General features: G+C 38.1%; 1 protein-coding gene across 8 annotated transcripts in view; it reads right to left on the bottom strand.

Annotated features, from left to right (window-relative positions):
• LOC121963028 (uncharacterized) overlaps positions 1-20,484 on the bottom strand; it is a 54,027-nt gene that overhangs the window by 17,189 nt on the left and 16,354 nt on the right. For 6 of the 8 annotated variants that reach the window (XM_088074626.1, XM_088074627.1, XM_088074628.1 and 3 more), the window contains one exon: positions 2-20,028. In XM_088074626.1, coding sequence (XP_087930752.1) covers positions 20,021-20,028 — 8 coding nt within the window. In that variant the 3' untranslated portion in view covers positions 2-20,020. Of the gene's footprint in view, position 1; positions 20,029-20,484 lie in introns of those variants that run through there. The other 2 variants (XR_006107192.2, XR_015775896.1) reach the window with 1 other exon arrangement.

Below are 20,484 nucleotides of genomic sequence, written 5' to 3'. Positions count from 1 at the left end.
ATGGTGAAAATAACAGTTTAATGGTTGATCTCAACAATGCAGTAGTACAACGTGATCACTCTTAGCACATGTTTTCAATGAGGATTTTCCAACAGTTATACAAAATAATGCTCATTTTTGCTTTACCCAGCCTTTAAATAAAGAAGTTTTTTTAAAAACTGCTCAACACAACTTGTTTCAGCTTTTGACAACAGCTCATGGGCTTCCTCAGTCGATGGATTTGTGCAATTGTCATGGAGAGTTTTAAAAAGAAGGGTCAGGAACCCCCGCCCTCGCCCCAATATAAAAACCCCTTCAGTCAAGTGTAAAGCAGTAACATACACATTACTAACATGAGACTGTAGAGCAGAGATCTGCCTATTCTTTGTTAAATATTCTAATACATTTTTGGTGACATGTTTACCAAAGATTTAATATGAAAGGTTATTTTCTGAGTTTGCTCAACACAATTATCAAACATGACGTGCAACAGAAAAAAGGTTCTTGCTACCTGAGGCAAAACAGGTATGATGCAAACACATTGTCAGTGCATGTTGTTCATGAGGATATAAAGGTCTTCTCAAAATTATGTTAAAACAGCATCTGCAAACATTTCAGGAACAAGTAGATATGGAGCCCCTGAAAGGGACGGGGAAGGAAAAAAAATAGATGGAAAAAAGTAAACCATTTTAACTTACAAAGCTTTACTCACTGATAAAGGCTATACAGATGTGAAATAAGCAGCAACCTCAGAGGCTGAAAAATGAAGCCAGTGCTGAAGTGCAGAAAAACTGCAGTTCCTTGAATGGCCACTTGAGGCTGGCTCCAAGAGTGAGTCAATCCCCACAGATCCCCCATGTGAAAATGCCAAACTTTTTTAAAAATACAAAGGAAAGACTTTTCCGTTTTTAGTAGGGCCATTGTTGTCTAATCATGGCCTTGGTTACTCCTCAAGGGCCGCTTCCGAAGCTCAGTGCTCTCATCCAAACACGGTCACCTCGGCTTGGACAAATCTGTAACTTGTGGTGTCAGAACGGAAGTCCACAAACCACTGGGTCACTTTTTAAAAAAGATACTAAGAAAAAGTACCATATTCCAGGAGGAAATCTACCAAAGGAGCAGCATGATGGTACTTTGCACAAAGATGTGATTAAAATATTGATCCTATAGCAGGTATTGGTTTGCAGTCACTTTTCATTAGTTGCAGTTGTTTTCACAGCTGTGACTGCAGTCCCTGAGTCACTTTCACTGAAAAACAACATTATCACAGCATTGTAAACTGTAAGTACAGGGCCAAGAAGGTGGAAGCAGGGTGTTGCATTACTGTGCTGGAGGATGCCTCGTTTTTGTGCAATTCGCAAGAGGTAAATATGCCACAGATGTAAGCAATCAAGCTGCAACTTGAGTTGTATAATATTCCGTAGTTCAACTGTCCGCCTGTAATTTTACCCCCTGGCTTTACCAGAGGATGTTGCACTCCACCATCCACAGTGATGCACAATTACTCCTTCAATATGATGCCACACAAAGACGATTTGGAGAGATGGAGAATCTGATGAAAAGCATTGAACAGGAATTAAATCATGTTTTCCACACCATAGGTTCAGAAAATGGTGCTTGAGACACTGGAGAGCCCAGCGGCGGATTCCAATCTGTGGGCTGAAATTGGAAATGAACAGCGGTGCCGTCTCCATTCTGACAGCCTCGTGTCAATAAAAGTCAGTTTCCCTCCATTGCTTCCCATCGCTGACCACAAAGGGACTTTTGTCAGCTACAGTCAGAGCGCCGCGCCGGCTAACATTGTGCTAGCAAATGGTGATCAAGAGCAGTAAGATCTCAGCGATTAATGTGAGCATACATGTAGACAGCGAACGACAGAAAGAGGAAAACAACGTCTTTAATACCACCACCTGTGCCCGTAAGTGCCACATTATACAGCAGTGAATTGGTCGTTTTCTGCAGTCAGAGTGAGCAGCACTCGCCAGCTCCCTGTGCGCAGGAGATCATATAATGTGATTTATGGTTCTGGAGTGAATTATGGAAACACTGACCTTCCCTTTACATCCCATCAAACAGATAACTGGCCAGTAAGTTGCTGTTATGATAGGAGGAGGGGGAAGAACACTGTCATGCCTGTTTACATGTTCTGATGCAGGCGAATGGCAAATAGGACAAGATTCATATCAGACGCTGCCTTTGATATATGAATAGGAGTCAAAAATTTGGCTACAGGAGAACTCAAACTGTGTGTTTTTTAATCCTGTTGACATATTTTCAGCAATGCTACCAGCTCTGGCCTTAGTCTTACAAAATGCCATTATAGGTGGTATCTTACATTTTTCTTTTTTCAACAGAATGTCAATTCGCAGATTTGAAACAGGCAAATGGCAAAAAGGGAAATATTCATATTGGACACTCAGTGGTGTAAAAAAAAAAACCAAAGCAATAATACGTTGTTGCAGTTTTAAAGTACTTTTTGGGAGCTTTTTTAGCATTTAATTGTAATTTTACTTTTAATACTTCAGTACGTTTAATATCATAATATTACTTATGATGCTCAAACACAATAAATACCAAATACGTTAACACTTTTATTCAAGAAATCTTCCAATAGATGACTTTGACTTCTATGAAAGCTATTTTCTGGTATGGAATCTGTACTTTCGCTCAAGTGTGGCTTTTACTTAGATGAAGGCCAGAGTTATATTTTGTTATATTTTTCTTTTGTGTTATAGTTTTGCTTTTAAAATGTTGCCTGTGTGGGTTTTATTGTGATTTTATGTCTAAAACACTTTCTATCATGAGTTTAATAAGTGCTATAAAAATAAATCTTATTATTCAGGTATTACTTTATGAAGAAAATTATATGAAAATTAGCAACAAAAAAGTAAACAAAACAAACAAGAAAATTACCAGGAAAAATCCCTTAAAAATAATGAGAATTCCATGAAATTAATTTAAATATATAATTAAAATACATGTTTCGACATTTTCCCTTAGCTTTAAAAAAAAAGAATGATTTTCCAAATAGAGTAATTTTCTGCAATTCGTAGAACATGTCTGTCCAAGTTGTTCCTTGCCTTTTTTTCCCATATTTTCAAAAGAAAACAAACCAATTTGTGTGTTTCAATAATTGTCAAAACATCTAAGCATCTAACATGAAAGGGTTAAAGGTGGTATCTCACATTTTTCGCTCTTTAATCAGAAGATTGTGATAACTATACCATCTCTGAGAATTTTTTATTATAATTTTGAAGAAAAAAAAATCTCCCCCACCTTCGTTTGCACTTTTAATTTGCATGTTGGGATGCAGGTGAATGCCAAATAGGACACGATTCATACCGGACGCTAGCTTTGATATAACAACAGGAGTCAAAAATGTGTCTGTGGTAGAACTCAAAGTGCATTTTTTTTTTTTGTTTTTTTTTTAAATTTATTGTGCCAACATATTTGCATCAATGCTACCAGTTCTGGCCTTGGTCTTTAAATGCCGTTAAAGGTGGTATCTCACATTTTTATTTTTTTAACAGAATGTCATGATTGTCTGAGGTTTTTTTTATTGTTTTAAAAAAAAAAAAAGAAAAATCTCCCCCACCTTTGTTTGCACTTTCAATTTGCATATCAAAGAAATCCCATCGGGACCTGCTTTGCATATTTACATCTGATTAGTAACTTTAAATGAACATGTCAAAAATGGTCGAGTTTTCTTTTTTGAATGTGCGAGGACTACCTAGCTTGTATAATTAGTGCCAGCACATGTAACATAGCCAAAAAACAAAACAAGCTGATTTCAAACAACACAAGAGGCACCTTTTATATTGCCTTTCATTAGGCATACTCAAATATTCCTGTCTCACCTTGGACCTCAAAGCTTGCTAAATGATAACTCCCTTCGAATGATAAAGACAAAAATATGTACTGTATGTTTGTGGTAATATTTCTTTGCAATGACATTAGGTCTTGTAAATTCTATCAGTTTGCTTCTGATGGGAATATTTTTAGATGTACGGAGGAAGAGTTTGAAAAGAGAACGGTTGGGTTCAAGGTCAGTTAGTTCTGTGACAAAAACAATCTGTCTGCTTACCGTCATATAGTTCAAAGTCACAATAGGGTAAAGTGATATTCTGTCTTCTTACCTGACAGCAGAGTATGTCTCAATGCTGACATGTTATTCCTCTCATTCTAGAGACCAGAAGTGAGATCTAAAACCAAATTTAAACATTTTATTTTGCCTGTGTTTTGTCACATGTGGGAGGGACAGGAGAGACAGACTCAAGGGCCCTTTCTTATTTCCACCGAGTTGACATGTTTGACGCCTCCTGTGTGTTTTTGTGTGTGTCGGGGAAATTTAAACCAAACTTTTCCCTGCTGAAACTTCTGGAAGGATCCTGCAGGCCACAGCATGCACGCAAGGAGCCCCAAAAAATGAACTAACTATGTGATTATTAATTGGAGTCTATTTTGATTCAGTATTCCACGCTGCATATCGTCACGGGTCCTCAGTGGGATTGTGTCTGCGTAGCGGTGTGTTGGGGGGTGGGGGGTAGTCTGGAAGGCTGTGCCGTTTGGAGCACGGCTCGCTACCCGCACATCGGCATACCAATGAGTGGGGTTAAGAAGGCACGGCTCCTCGCGGAGACACCGTTCCTTCAGCAGACCCAATCCGCCAAATCTCCACGGACCTATTTCCAAAAGCTGCTCCTAATGTGGGCCTGTGTCAATCACCCCCACAGACAGCTCCCCCTCGCCCCCCTCTCCTGTCCATATGAAATAGTCATACATTAGGAACCAGGGGAGAGCACCTTGCTGTCTAGGAGTCCTCATGTATTCTAATGCAATTCAAAAGCTATGGGTAGTTAAGTGGAAGACAGTTGCTGGTTGTTACAGCCGCTCACTGGAAGCGCTTTCCTTCTTTTTTGGCTTTCAAAGAGTCGAATTTCGACATGTAAGAATTCGGCTGTCTTTTGTCTCTGTTTGTTTGTTTATGAAGAGTCATACTGTGCAGGCAAGGAGAGGATTTAACAGAGGAAAGCGTCGCTCTGTCAGCGAGTGGACGGGGGCTCGATATTGGATGTCGCGGTGACATGTTTATGTGACAACATCATTTGACAGCTCTGACACTCCATAGACAAACACCTTCAAAAGAGTCGACAGTATACCTGCTCAAAAAATATAGGGATACCTTTTTGCTGCCAAATGTACACCAAGTTGATGGGCTAATTTTGTTTTGTTTTTTAGACAGAGTTTCAAACATCAGGGTTACATTTGGCAGATATGCTTTCGATAAGCGACTTAATGTTGCTCGACTGACTGCGACAATCCGCAAAATATTGGTTGTAGGTGATAGAAAAAGTTAAGCTGATAGCAAAAAAAGGATAAAATTACATTCCCTGTGGTTTCATTTTCATCAAGCATTCAAATTTTGCATTTTTTTCCCAATATAATTAACAAATCCCATGAAGACAAAACGGCCTTAAGTCTACAGGATGTTTTTGTTTGTTTTGTTTTGTTTCATACTTAACTACAACCATTTTAAATCCTTGAGAAGCAAACAGCCAAAACAAACCAATTCCAACAATAAAAAACCTTAGTTGTTCTAATTCTGGCAGAAAATTGTGTATTCATGTGGAGTCTAAGTCAAGTGACAGGTCCAAATTTTTCAGTAAAGCTGGGGAGTGAAACATAAGATTCAACCACTCTTTACGCATCAAATAATTTTCATACAGTTCCTAAATATTAAAAAATGGTAATATGTACCTTATTTTTACAATTCTTAAAAGAGGATAAATCATTTTCTAAAGCGGCTTGTCCCTGTAGGTTTTAGCCAACCCAAGCTGGAGAAAATACTGCATTTGTTTCGGACTGTTTTGTATTAGTGAGGCAGCAGGAGAGTGTTGTTCTCAAAATAAACTACAGTGCCCACATTCACTGTAATGAAGATACATAGCAGCCGGGACAACAATGGGCTCATTGATGTGTTTTTGGACAGCAGTGGAGCTCTATGGCACAAAGGGAATAATGTGATATCGGGCTTTGATACTCAAAAGTTGTTAGTGGAATATATTTGTTGTGGATTTCGATACATCACAAAACTTTTAATTTATTCTATGCATCAGCAGTTCAGGATTCATCAGATTGCTCGGTTGGCGGCTAAGGCTCGACATGCACGACTGTTAAATCCACTCTGCACACAGAAAAAGTTAAAAAAGTGAAGAGGATGATCCTTTCTATCCTGTATTGACTCCTGATTTATTGCAGCCTGGAGTCTTATCACTCTACAACTAACACATTATCCCACTGTCAGGAGTCATACTGCGGTGCCACGGAGGCAGCCGCCGCTAAGTTCCTCCACAACCAAGGATCCAATCTCCTCTGGGGTCAAAGTACATAGGGCTACCACGGCTGGTCCAATAGCACCATGCTTGGCTGAGTGCAGCCCACGCTGAGCCCGAGGTATAGTGGCAAGTCCACGGGACGTGAGGTAGGATGAGTAAACCACAGGGATCTGAGTGGATTTACTCTCCTGCCAGCATCCTTTTTGGTTGGTAGTGGACCTATTGTGCTGGCTCAATGCGTTAGAAGCAACAGAGACAAAGAGGGACTCAGGGAGACAGCACATAAAGGCAGGCAGAGGAAGGTGCTTTAAAATGTTGCCTAACAAGGACACTTTCCTATTAAATTATTAAAAATTGTCTTTCTATCATATAGCAAAAACTAGGCCCCATAGAAAAGAAGAACTGAAGGCCATCAGGCTGAAAATTACCAACACTTGAAGTATAGTTTTTGGTTCATGTTTACTGCCACACAACTTGACTCAGAACTTAATTTTACATATTCTGAAAAGAAGTTGGTAACCCAATTAATTGTGAAGAAGCCTGCTATGCTGAGAATGTGGATTTATTTTAAATGGATTCATTTCAGATACAATGTTGAAGGCTACTCTTGAGAGAATAGCATTTGGCTCAGGTCTTAAACTTAATTGATTTGTTCACATTTATTGTTCTGACCTGAAATTAAGTTTTAGCGCACTGACAATTAAATAAAGCACTGCATTAGTGCCGACTTCTCTCAGACCGACCAGTCTTTTAGAATTGTTGTTATAAGATGAAAAAAAGGAAGGGTCACAGGAAGATTATAAAATGTTCTTTTTGAAGAAATCGCTTTGAAATTTTGTTGCTTTATGATGCCAGAACCTTAAATACCCACACGTAGTGTGAGAGACACTGTGCTGCAGCTCAGCAGTAATGAACAATTCAGGTGGTTGTTTGTTCCTGTACGTTCTGATTTATTGAGGAGTGTCTGACTTGCGCTACCTTTCGTCTTCACCTTTATACGCTCATTCACAGTTACGGAATTCATTTTCAATTCAGTGTGAAGCTGTTGAAGGCTACAGAGATGCAGCGTTCATCCTCTGTGACACAAGATAGTACAATTAGGCTCTGCCTGCTCTGTTTTTGTCCTGGTAAGAAAAGCTGCTGATTAATAAGGGACTGCGTGAAAATTATTAGCGGGTTGAAAAAGAGGGAAAAGTTATGTAAGCAGTATTCAACGTCTGCAATATTTTCTAATGTGCAAACTCTAATTAACTACGATACAAAATACTCCATTACTGGTAAAAATACCTGCATTCATAATCTAATTTAAGTAAAAGTACACAAGTATTATGTACTGGAAGCATCAAAAGTAAAAGTTCTCATAAGTGATACAGTTCAGTCTAGTAGTTTCAGTGGTTTAGTTCGACATTTTAGGGTTGTTTTTTTTCCATTTTTTTCATTTTTACTCATGTTATCATTTTGTTTTGGTCGATTTTATTTTATTCTGCATTTAGATCTTTTTCGAACTGAATTCATATATAGTCTTCTCCTTTAATGCTCTATTTTTGGTATTGTTATTTCATTGAATTTTAACTTTTACTGTTTTTACTACACTTTTATGGTTGCTTGCTGGTTTTCTTTTTTTCCTGCAACTTCTACCTCACACTTTGTGCAGCACATTATGCTTCAGCCTGCATTATATCTAAAATGGAACATGATTTTAAAGTCTATATGCACCAGTTGTAATAATAATTAATAACCAGTTGTACCCATTTAACATTTGACTGCGAGATATTTGGCGAGAGGGTGTTTTGCTTTTTTAAGTCAGACAAACGGTCCATTAAAGTATTTTACTTTTTTTACGTCTTCCCAACCTCAAACAATTTTCCGACAGTCCCTATTGTTACTTTAACACAAACTCTTTCTCAGAATTGCATCCTGCAGTTCAACTGGATGCAGAAAAACCTAAAGTCCTTTCTTGACAGTATTGAAAACACTTCTTATATAACATGAAGCCCAATGGAGGAATTTATCATTACTGTGCGAAGCCTGATGGTATGTGTGCTTTTAAAATTAATGACGGAAGCACTCTGACTTTTAGTCCATCTAAAATTTTCATTAAATTTCATTATTCAGCTGTCTCTGTGGCCCTGAATTAATAAACTCCAGGTATCATACCATGAATTCATATTACATTTGAGACAGATAGAGCCAGGTATGCATCCCCCCCACCCCCTTTTTTTCCTCTTTACAATATCTGAAAAAAACATACAATTAAAAGTAAGTTCAAAGCACTTTCTTCAATGCGGAACTTTGCTTATTGCCTTGAAAACAGATTGTGAGGACAAAGTAAAGGTTGCTGTGCTGTAAGGCTGCTTCTTACACACATTCAGGTGCTATTTTTATAGATAGAAGTAAGTGGCTCTAACATATATCACTCAATTGGCTGGGAAAACATCTCTTTTCAGTGACATTGACAAATGAAGAGCACATGATAAAGATTTTCCTTCAGTATCTGAAAACCTGCAAAAGCTTAACTTTTATATATTTATAACATGATTTCATTTTATATTTTTGCAAGCAGATGAGGTAGATGGTCCCAAGTACAAAAAAAGGTTATGGTTGAAGCTCCTTAAAGTAACACAGCTGAGCCACGAGGCAGAACATGAATAAAACTTGTGCCAAATTATTTCTGGAAGACAGCTGGGGCCACTCTGTCAAAATAGACCTTCTGTTAACTGCTTTTTTTTTTTACTTAACACAAAGTTGCTTTTTGTATGTGTCCTTTCATTGCATATTGTATGAAAAAAAATGGCCAGAATTCGACAAAACACCTGCAGATAAAATGGCATTAAAGTCCAAGCATCTCGTCTGCACAATCACCATTTCACGCACGCAATAACAGATTCTGAATAGAAGATCCCTGCTGCGTGTAGGGTTCATGTTTGTTTACCCTAAGTGTGATGGCACCGAGGTTAAAGCTACCTTTAGGCTTAATAAAGAGCCAAAGCTGGAAGGTGGCGCGAACACCTGTTAATAGCGCTGCCCCGACGGTTTTTCTTCAACAGACTCTTCAAAATGAGATTTGAAAGCGGCAGGCTCTGCGGCCTCCACCTTAAACTCATAGCAGATGTAAAGCGCGCGTACCGCAGCACGACAATGCATAAGATAAGAAAAAATGTAGTAAATGATATGCTTTAGAGAGGTTCAGTGTCTGCGGAGGTGGAGGAGGAGAGATGGATGCTAGGCGCGGGTTGGGTCTGGGCAGTCACTGCTCAGGCCTGATGAGAGGTAAACTCAGGAAACAGTTATCAACACAGACTCCAGGTGAGAAAAGTCATTAACTGCATTCAAAGATAGTCTTTTATCTTTTCCCTCTGGAAGGAAAGCGCCTCTGTACTCCCGCTGGCTTAGAATGGTTTCCTGCCAGATCTTTCTCTCCTGTGTCTCCTTGACTTCTTCTATCCCTCGTGTTTTAATAAAGGAAGCAACATATTATTGATAGACTGCATATATAAAGAAATAAATCACATATGCTGTACTTCATTTCCACAACACGACTTGCTTTTGGTTGTACTTTGATCTGAGGCTAAGGCTTCTCAAAAAGTAGTATCAGGTGTGTATAGACAGCACCGTGCCATCTGAAAAATGTCCACACACTGATGTTTTTCTGTCGCAAAAAGATGATAAAAAGTGAAAAATGTGGAGAAAAAAATTAAAGTTTACAGAGTTAAATATTAAAATAAGCCTTCAGACTTATTCAAAGTTAAACCCTTTTCTGTGTGTATGTCTCTTTGTGGTCATTTTGCCTCTTTTTGTAGTTATTTTGTGTCTCCTTTAAGTTCCTTTGAATCGCTTTGTTATTATTTTGTGTGTTGTTTTGAATCTCTTTGTACTGGTAATGTGTCTCTTTGTTTCTTTTCTTAGACGTTTTGTGTCTCTGAGGTAATTTTGTGTCTCTTTTTTTGTAGTTTTTATGTCTGTTTTTCTTTTGCCCCTTTCTGTAGTCATTTTGTGTCTCTTTGAGGTTGTTTTGTGTCTCTTTGAGGTAATGTTGTGTCTTTTTTGGTTGTTTAGTGTGTCTTTGTTTAAATTTTGCCCCTTTTTGTCGTCATTTTGTGTCTCTGCATTTGCATCTCTTTGATGAAATTTTGTGTGCCTCTGTAGTCATTTTGTATATCCCTGTCATCATTATGTGTCCCTTTATAGCAATTTTGTGTCTATTTTGTTTTTTTTGTGTGTGCCTGTTTTATTTTGCCTCCTTCTGTTGCAACGTTTTGTCTTTTTGCAGTTCCTTTGCACCTCTTTGCGCTCTTGTCTAGTTGTGGTTATTTTGCTCATTATTTTGTGTAGTTTTGTAGTTCCTTTGCAACTCATTGTCATCATCTTGAGTCTTTGCTGTAGTCTTATGTCTTTTTAAAGTAATTTTGTGTCTTTTTTTGTTTTTTTGTGTCTCTCTGTGATTATTTTGCCCCTTAGTTTAGTAATTTTGTGTTTCTTTACGGTTCCTTTGTGTCTCTTTGTGCTTTTTTGTGTCTATTTGTGTTTACCTTTCCTGTTCTGCAGTTATTTTGCATGTCTTTGTAGTTCCTTTACATCTGTTGTTGTCATCGTTTTCTGTGTCTTTGGGACAGTTTTGCATCTCTTTGTTTTTATTTAGACCATTTTTGTGTTGAGTTTGTATGTCTTTGTAGTCAGTTTGCTTCCCTTTGTAGTATTTCTGTGTCTCAGTGAGGTTATTTTGTGTCTTTTTTGGGTATTTGTTGTCTTTTTAAGATTATTTTGTGTTGTTTTTTTTGCTGTTTTTTGTCTCTTTGCAGTTTCTTTGCATCTCTTTATGCTTTTTTAAGGTTGAAGTTAAAGTTAGGTACAGTCAATGTTTGAATTCTCAGAAATCCTACGCGAATAAATGCTGCAACAGTTAAGAGAAAAAAGATGTATGTCAGAGCTGTCATAAAGTCAGTGACTGAGTGTGATTTTTCAATTAAAGAAAGCCTTATAAAATGAACACTGAGGATTACATGTCCTATAATAAGAGTTAAATTAGCTATTCTGCTTTAAGAATTGATAATATAAGTATCAAAAGCCTGTTGAAGAGACCCATGTATGTTACAGAAAACAGGACAACCATGAAGACAGTGGAGACAAATGTAACTAATTGTCGTATAACCTCAAATTGGGGGCATAAAAGTGACTAAATAATGGCAGCTAATTTGCCTTGTATTGTGCTTTCTTGATGGGTTTAAATTGAATGAGTCAGGATCCATTCTGGCGTAATGTGAAAGCTGGGGCACTGGTTCACACCGGAGACATTCAAGGTCGAGCTACTCCAAATGAAGGGGTGACGGGGGAGTGAAGAGATTTAAAGTAAGGCAGCTGAGTCAATGGACGGCCGGGGTGCAGATTTGGCACCATATTCATGTAACCTTGAATTATTGTTTTGTTTTTTTCTGCATTGAAAGCTTTTCTACTGGCCCTTCTCAAAAATATATCCTTTTTTGTCACCCACATTAATGACACAATCAGTCAGAAAAAATTGCAGTCACAAATTATTCATTGTAATCCTCCATTTTAGGACCCTAATGCCTCTAATTGGGCTTTTATGACTTACAAACTGTATCTTCCTCTCTCTTTTTTTATTTTTTTATTTTTCCCCTCTGGCGTTTGTTTTTCTTCCTTCCCGCCATGCTGTGGAGTGACATTGAGCCTCTCCCTGTCGGGGTGCTCTCTTGTCTCACTCCAGTGCACATTTTCGCTGTCCCCTCTCCTCCTCCCCTAGACAATGAGCTTTTGACTGAATACATTATCTGAGCTGTTGTTCTGTTTGTTGTTGTTTTAGCATCCAAGAAAAGAGATGAATTATTAATGATGACAGACAAAAAAGAAAGGGAAGAATAAAAAGCTCTAGTATTTTTAGGAATGCTGCTGAGTGCTGCGGCTCCATCAAGAGGCCTGCAAATAAGACTGTGAAAGGCAGCATTTTAATAATACAGCCCATGACTTACACTGTCGCTCTGTTGTATGAATCAGGTACCAATGAATATTAACTGCATGCTACAGGTATTTTACATTTTAAAGAAAAGGAGAAATATATGTTTGTAAATACGGTTAATATTGGGTACAGTGCTAAAAAACAAAAGTTTTGGGAACATGGTCAACACTTCACATAACTGCTTTGTTCTTAATGTGTAATTAGAGACTAAACGCCTTGTTCTTATTGTGCAATTACGGCCCCCAAACTTTGTTCTAAAGGTGTAGTTACAGCTAGGAATGGGCATGAGTACTCGAGTACTTGTTTGGTTGTCAGATTTCTCTAAATGAGTACTCTCCACCGCTCCTCTAACATGTGAAAATAACTTTTTTACACATATATATATATATAATTATAATATTTAACAGGTTTAATGACACAGTCAAGCCGCCAGTCTCGTTGTGAGTTTGTTGGAACAATTTTCTTTAAACGGTTAGGATCACATGTAAGCCGCTGCTGTTGTGTTAGCTCGTGCTACACATCGCCAAACTGACCCGGAGGAGAGGTGCTCCGAGACGGTCCATCAGTGATGCCGTCTAACGCAACATTGACGGCAGTTTGATGGCAGTTTTTCTCTCGCGTGAACTCAGAATTTAGGGTTTTAAAAGGCTAACTGAATCCTGGTCGTTCAATAAATAAGCTTCAAAAAGAACTTGATTTCCATTGTTGGCCAATTTACATTCCCATTCTAATTTTTTTTAATTTTTTTTGTGTGATTACTCAAGTATGGAAGTTACTTAAAATGCCCATCCCAAATTACAGCCCACACACCTTGTTTCAGTATGTAATTACAGCCCCCAGACTTTGTTGTTACTGCCCACACACCTCGTTTTTACTCTGCAGTTACAGCCTGCATACTTTGTTCTTATTGTGCCATAACAAGATTAGCTTGTCCACTTCATCTATGGATTACACTGTTACATTACTTCATTGTGTTATAGCTTTTTTATCTTTGGCAGCAAGCTTCTCGTAGCTTTGCACTCAAGAAATTAGCTTTTTTGTTTTCTACTCGCCTTTTCTATATTGTCGTTTTTGGCGCTACAAATTGAAATAAAGTTAATTAGTATGTTTTAGTTCTTTTTGGTTTCATGTAGTTATGTTGTGACTGCACGAAAAATCTTTAAGGATTATGTATATCTCTTTAGTACTTATTGTCAGATGGATTTTCTGTCAGGGCAACCTTACCGACTAACTGTAATTCTATTTTTATTGTATTGATCCATTAACAACAGGAAACGCACCTAAACTGTATTCAATCCAAAGAATTACGCCAAGATTTTTATTCTTTTCTTTTAACTTTCTAACCATGAGCACTGCTGCATCAGTGAGTGTTGTATATTGGGAATGTAATCCATTCCATACATTAAAGTACTGGTAGAAACCAGTAAGTATTTTAGTAGTACCTAAGCCATAAATTATATTGTAAATTGCAGGCTGTTGTTGAATGAATTACTACAATGAATCTGAGTTTAGCTGGATTAAGTAACAAGAGGCACACTGAGGCCCTACTTTGACATATACAAGAAAAAAATGTGGTGCAGTCCAGTCCTACAAAGCTCTTAGTCACACCCTAGGATTTTAAAATTAATCTTATTAACTAAGTGCGCAAAAATATTAATAAATGAAAGTTAATTCCAGGTGTTTGGGTTATATAATTCTGAGATTAAAAAAAAAAAAGGAAAAGCTTTTTCTGCAACAATCAAGTCCAGTACATATATCTCAGTACTGCCATCAAAGTCAATGTATTTCTGAGGACCCGTCTTAATGTCTCAGATCTGAAGCAGGGATTACTGTGCCCCCTCTTGGTTATAAATCAGCACTGCACTGTCATTCAGAGCTTCATTACTGGCAAGTTTTCGGTGAGATTACGGCCAAATGGTGTGATCATTAGAGTGATTAGAGTTGAGCGAAGCCAAAGACGAACGCCAGGGTGACGGATCAGACGGAGAAAAATACATTGTTTTGCATTAAAGAGCTAATTTGTTTCATTGTATAGAATGAGAGGGCAGGGGCGTCTGTTTTGATCAAAGCAGCAGCCCCCGGTGACAAATTAACCGCAGTGATTGTGTCAGTTTGTCACTGCATCGAATCGGAGACGTCGGCCATTCATCACGGAGGAGAGTCGCATTTTTTTCCCCTTCTCTCAGGATTCACTGATAAGGGCTGAATGAAGAAAAATGACAGAGAGATAGGGCTTGTCCACTATCTATCATGAAGCAACAGGGGCCGTCTACTGTATGTTCAGCCATCAAACGCTGCTTCTGCTTTTGTTCCTGGTTGCTTATTTTATATAGTGCTGCCGAGCATCATGAATCAAACTGGCTTGACTTTGTGGTTTGTGTCAGAAATGTTTCACTATGTCCTTTAAAGCAGCAGTGATTTAAAAAGGCTTCGGTTGCAGCAGAGAGCCTTGAAATGGATTGATTTTAACACCATGCAGCTCAGTTTTTGGACATCTATTTTTTCCTGTTGTTTGTATTTTTAGCGCCTCTTTAAGTCCTTCTTTCCCTCAACCAGGGGGGGAAGAAAAAAAAAAGCCCTGCCTGTTTGGAGTTTACAGGATCAAAGAAGAGGTAAATATCATTTCCATAACATTTGAACCAGTTAACCACCAGCACAATGCAGATAAACACTACTGTAAGCGCCTGACAATGCCAATGAGGCAGGAACTCTGTGATTTGCCGCTCCGCCAAAGAGGAGGGAAGCGAGCGCAAACATGGAGGAGGTGAGAGGTCAACTGTGCTCTCCCCGCATCACTTTCCAAGCAGCCCCTCAAGCAGTGGTGATGTTTTAGGCAACCGTGCCTCACTTTGGGGGGAGGCCTGATGGATGCCGTTCCCAAGGTGAATGGAAAGAATAGCATTAAGCTGCACCACACTGCCTGGGGAGAGCTACACTGCTTTGGGTGATTCATCTATTGATTATTTCTACCCAAGCATGGAGGTGCCATGTAAACACACATATATTAGTAGTCTACAATGCACATGTGCGCCCCTGACACACATGCAGACACAGTGGATCCAGTGAAGCACGCCTCGAGGCCTACTCACTGTTTTATAATCACATTCTGACTCGTGGGCATCTTCAAACCACAAGGCAGATGCATCTGATGGGTAGCTAAATAGAGATGAATGAAGAGATGAAGGAATAAATAAATGATAAATGTGGATTACCGCTATTTGTGTGGGCCAGCTATTGTGTTATTGATCTGTGTTTGGGTTTTTTTCTTTGTTTTTTTTTTATGTATACTCGCACTAGACTTCAGTATGTGGGCCAAGTCATATTGTTATGCTTATTTTGTGCTTTAGAAGATGTGCAAAATTTGAGTTTTTTCTCTAAGTGTAGCACTGAGGATATCAATATCTTATCACGGGACAAAGGGAATGTTCAACGATTTCTGCACGCCACACAATTCATCAGGAAACTTTTGTCTTTGCAAACTTTTAAAACTTTCCTCTGAACTTCTCCACACGATTTTTTGACTGGTTTCACAAAGATATTTTAGACCGCTGTATAGTGTCAGGCTAGAGGTCATTTTGCTCTTTAATCTAATTGAAGGGACTGTTCATTATTTATGAGAGGGGAGGGTGTGGTGCACTTCCAATATTTTTTTAGGCACAGAGAAGCAAGTTTTGTTTTTTTTTTTCTTTTTTTTAATCTTAAATTGGGTCAAAAACTTTATTGTCATTATGCAAAAGCAAAACAAAACTGAGCCAACCCCAATGGTGCATAATAGGGAGGAGAAAACAAAAACTAAGCAATATTATGACTACATTATGGCTTATGGCAAATATTTGGCTTAGGGGAGGGCCGTTCAGCTCTCAATGGTCGTATTTTGTATTTATTTTAAATACTATCAAAACCCCCAAACCCACAAGTAAGTTTCAAAGGCATGTTTTCTTTAAAAATCTCCACAATCATACCACTTATCACAGCCAGAAACTGTGAATTATTTGTGGTGAAGGCAGGGTCATGCATTTTCCCAGTTGCTCAGGGAGGCTAAAGGAAAATATCTGTAGCTCCGGGGAGGGTCATGATGTAAAAAAAAAAACAAAACATGAAGTCACACCTCAGCCACACCCCTGCTCTGATAAATAAAGTACAGCCCCGAAGTTAGACAGTTTCAAGAATTATGTACTACTTATTCACGCCAAAAAAGTTAATCACCATGGCACAGGTTTGGATTTCCTTAATGTTTATTAATTATCCCCCCCAACAGAAACATGAAAAATAGCAAGGGACTTTTATTTTGACAATATTAGGACATTTACACTATAAATTGATGCAGAGAAGGCACAAATTGGTGAATAAAAATGGAGTTAAACATAGTTGCTCTGACTATGGATCGAAGTTTGTTCAAAAAAGGTCTCAATTTACCCAGAATTTGTGGCCAAAAAAGTCAAGAACTACTCCATACAACAGATGAATTTAGACGTCAATCTCAAGTCCGACTATTACTTTGAAGCCATACTTACAGCCTGTTTTTGTGAAACCAGCTTTTTTTCACAACTGCACTTTCTTCTATTAGAATTTATTTGTAGTTCTTTTAATTTCCACGAGATCTGGATCTAATGACCTTGACTGGCAAACTGTTTGCAACAAACAGAACAATACTTGTGATAATCCTGCTAGAAAACGAATATATTTCAAACTCTTACATCATTTTTACATCATTTACATGGGAGAGTCCTGCTGTTCCACACACCGCTATTTACTTAATTTGAAAATACCTTGTGGCCCCAAATTATTATTATTAATTAATTATTTTTCTTTAGGAATATCAGCACAACAACCAATAATTTAGACATACTTTGTAGGAAAATATCTGTAAGCAAAATGCATGGGACTACAAAATATATCATCATGGAATCAAATATCTTTTTTCTCTTTTTGTTGTCTTTTCAAAATTGTTTTTCATAAGTGTTATTTTTCTAAGAAATCGGAGGAATTGGGTACAGAGCTGTCAAATGGTACTTTTTTGAATATATAACATTCTCTCTTAAAAAGTCTTAAAAGGCATTGAATAATGAATCTAAGATTAAAGCTTTAATAGGTATTAAATCAATCTCTGAAAAGTCTTAGAAATGCTTAGAGACAGGAGTAAGATTGTGTCACTTTTTTGGCATTCCATTGTATAATCTCAAAATAATTAATAATATCTTTTTTAATCTAATCTATTGACTGCCTCTTGCATTAATGTCCCACAGATCAATATAATGGAACCAACAACGTTTATATTTTGTTTCCACCTGAGACGCTCACAGCAGAGGATCCACTGTCTGAACTTTCACTACCAGCACGATGTAGAAATCCAACATGCAAAGTGAGAAACACAAAATTGCCAAGTCATGTTTCATGTTGCAACAAACATTTGGGCAAAATTGTCCCTGACCCTAAGTCACTGATGTTGGCTCATGTTTTCGGTTTGTTTGGGTTTTTTTGCAAAATTTTGCAATTTTGGTTATTGTAAAAGTAATCCTGAATTGAATGCATGAAAGTGGCATAAAACTTAAAAACTCTTATATCAAACTTGCCTTAAGCTGCAGGAACCATGTAACAATGTTTGTACTGTAGTATGTATCATTATAATTTATTATTGATCTATTTCCTTATTATGTAATTTCTATTCCTCTGTGTTCTATTTTTTTAGTATAGTTTTCATTATATTTTGAGGTTTTATTATGGGGGCAGTGGTGTGGGTGGAGTAAAGGGATTATGAAAATGCTGTACAGTATAGGAACATACAAAATAATATATGTTGAAACATGGCTTTATGCACATAAAGTAACACACTAGCTTGAAAAAAATACATGGCTGCTTGTGGCCAAACTCTCCAGATGTGTATGTTTTAATAAGAGCGATCCACTGAGTGATCTTGCATTCACACCACGGCCTCCTCATCAATTAGTTTGAATCAGGATGTGCTCGCGTGCCTGAAGTGTCCTCCAGGGTTTAGAACACCCTGTTTGTTCACGTCTCTCTCGAGACAATAATCAACAGAACCTCTTTGCGCAGACGTCTTGTTTTTGTTCAAAGGTTCACCGCCGCTGATAGCATCTTGTGTCACGTGCTGGATCGTAAATGTACATGACAGAGTAGCATTTCATGTTACAGCGCATTATAAATCCAGCTTTCTTTTGTCTGCATAATCATGAACATCACCGCTCAGGTTGGAATTCAACCTTTCAGTGCTAAAAAAGGATAATGCCAGAGTTGTCACTTACATTTGATATCATTGCTTTGGGCAGAAAAAGAGCTCCTCTCCAGCATGTGTGTGTTTCTTTTTCTACTGACTTTTTTTTTTTTTTTATAAACGTTAGACATGGCTCTCTCCCTTAGGGGCGGTAATGGCATTCTCCATGACAACGGCAGTGTGACACGGCTGTGCCCTTGAGGGCCGGGCGCCCCCTCTGGGGGGAGCGCCGCGGAAACACGACAGGGTCAACGGTCACCTCCCATCATCCACCAGCAACCCGTCCTCCTCTTTCTCTCCCTCTCTCTCTCCTCAGGTGGAGCAAGGAATGTTAGAGAGAGAAAGAAAGTCTTGAAGCAAGCCCACTCAGTCCAGGCCTGGCAAACGTGGAGCTTTTGCCACAGGCGGTTCTGGCTAGGTCTCTACCTCGCATAGCTCCTTGCTGTTCCTCCAAGGCCAGGGCTGGATCAATACGTATAGTAGTGCGGATTCTTTTGGCACCCAAGTATAGCTATGCAGTATTGCCCTGAGGTATGGGTCCGTTAAAGACATAACAGTGTGTGCATGTGAGCAAAGTGGACTGAGTTTATTCAGGAAGGTGTTGAGATGCTTGGCATAAAACTGATGCTTCCAGTTTTTTTTTTTTTGTTGCTGTTGCTGGAAATTCAGGAAATTCTCATGTCCCCATTAAATATTGCATGCAGTGTTTTATTCGGGGGGGAAGTATTTGAAATGGATATGGACAGAGAAAACCATCGGAAAAATCCTCAGACAATCACGGATGATTTGATATTGGAGTAATGTGTCGTAAGTTAATTAATGCTGCTGAGTTATTAGAACACAATATTCATTTTGAAATTATACAAAATGTGTCACTAGTGATGCATCCACCACGAACTCCTATGATGAAAAAGACCTCACAAATGGATGCTGTCAGGTTATTCATTTCAGAAACAATGCTCTTCTGCCACCTGGTGACTAAAACGCAAACCAATCTGAAACCAAGTTCATGACTTTACTGCATTCTTCATGTCTTTAAAGCATAAAAATCAAAAATCAGAACAAACAATAAATACGCCTATTATTGCAGCTACTTTGTGTCTTTTGTTTCACATAAACAGAAATTAAAAAGCTCTCACGTCAGCGTTGCGTCCGCTTTGGCACGTCTTCAAAGAAAATTCAAAAGGAAGTAAAGAAAAAACAGGACACTGTCAGTTCAACAGCTCTTGTCCTGTACGTTTGGCTTACTCGACAACAAAAAATCTTTTGTGTTCAACATGTCAATATAAAGTCCAACATAAAATGAGACAACAAGGTGTCTCACAAAATGAAAGAGATAAAAAAATGAAAGTCAGTCACTTGTTGTCATGAAACAGTTCGTCTACTTAATAATGATTCATCTGACCTTTTGTTTACGTTTTCTGGAGGTCACATGCTGGCGTCCTTGCTCCGATCTCTCACCCTAAACACGGACCTCTATTCAAAGATGTGTGAGGAAACCCGTCAGGCACCTGCAGCAGAGAAGAGATAAAAATATTTACATCACATCTTTTCCAGTCAGACATCAAATGTCCAGAAATATACTCGGCATCATGTGTTCAGCGTCTCCAGGTCTTTCTATTCCAAGCAAGGTTATTATAGTTAACTATAACTGAACTAAAACAATAAAACTAGGTATGAAAAAAAATAAGTGAATTGAAATTTTAAAAAAAGACTGAAAAAATAGAAAACTGAAAAAAAGTGTACTCATAAAAGGAAGTAAAATAAAATAAAGATAAACAGAAAGTGTCTTTAGTTTGTCATTTAAACATTATAAACAGGGTTTTTGAGACCATATATTTCACCCCAAGTTTGAATAGTAAAAGAAAGCACAGACCTCCAATGTCAATATTTCTTCTTATAAGACTGTTCACTCATTCACTTTGTACTAGCACTATTTGTGATATTCTGACAGAGATACACAGAAT

The sequence above is a fragment of the Plectropomus leopardus genome, chromosome 24, assembly GCF_026936395.1.
Source record: "Plectropomus leopardus strain MGB_pleo_1.0 chromosome 24, ASM2693639v1, whole genome shotgun sequence".
NCBI classification, from domain to species: Eukaryota; Metazoa; Chordata; class Actinopteri; order Perciformes; family Serranidae; genus Plectropomus; species Plectropomus leopardus.
Note: the sequence above shows the minus strand (reverse complement) of the source record. Positions and strands in the feature narration are given on the sequence as shown.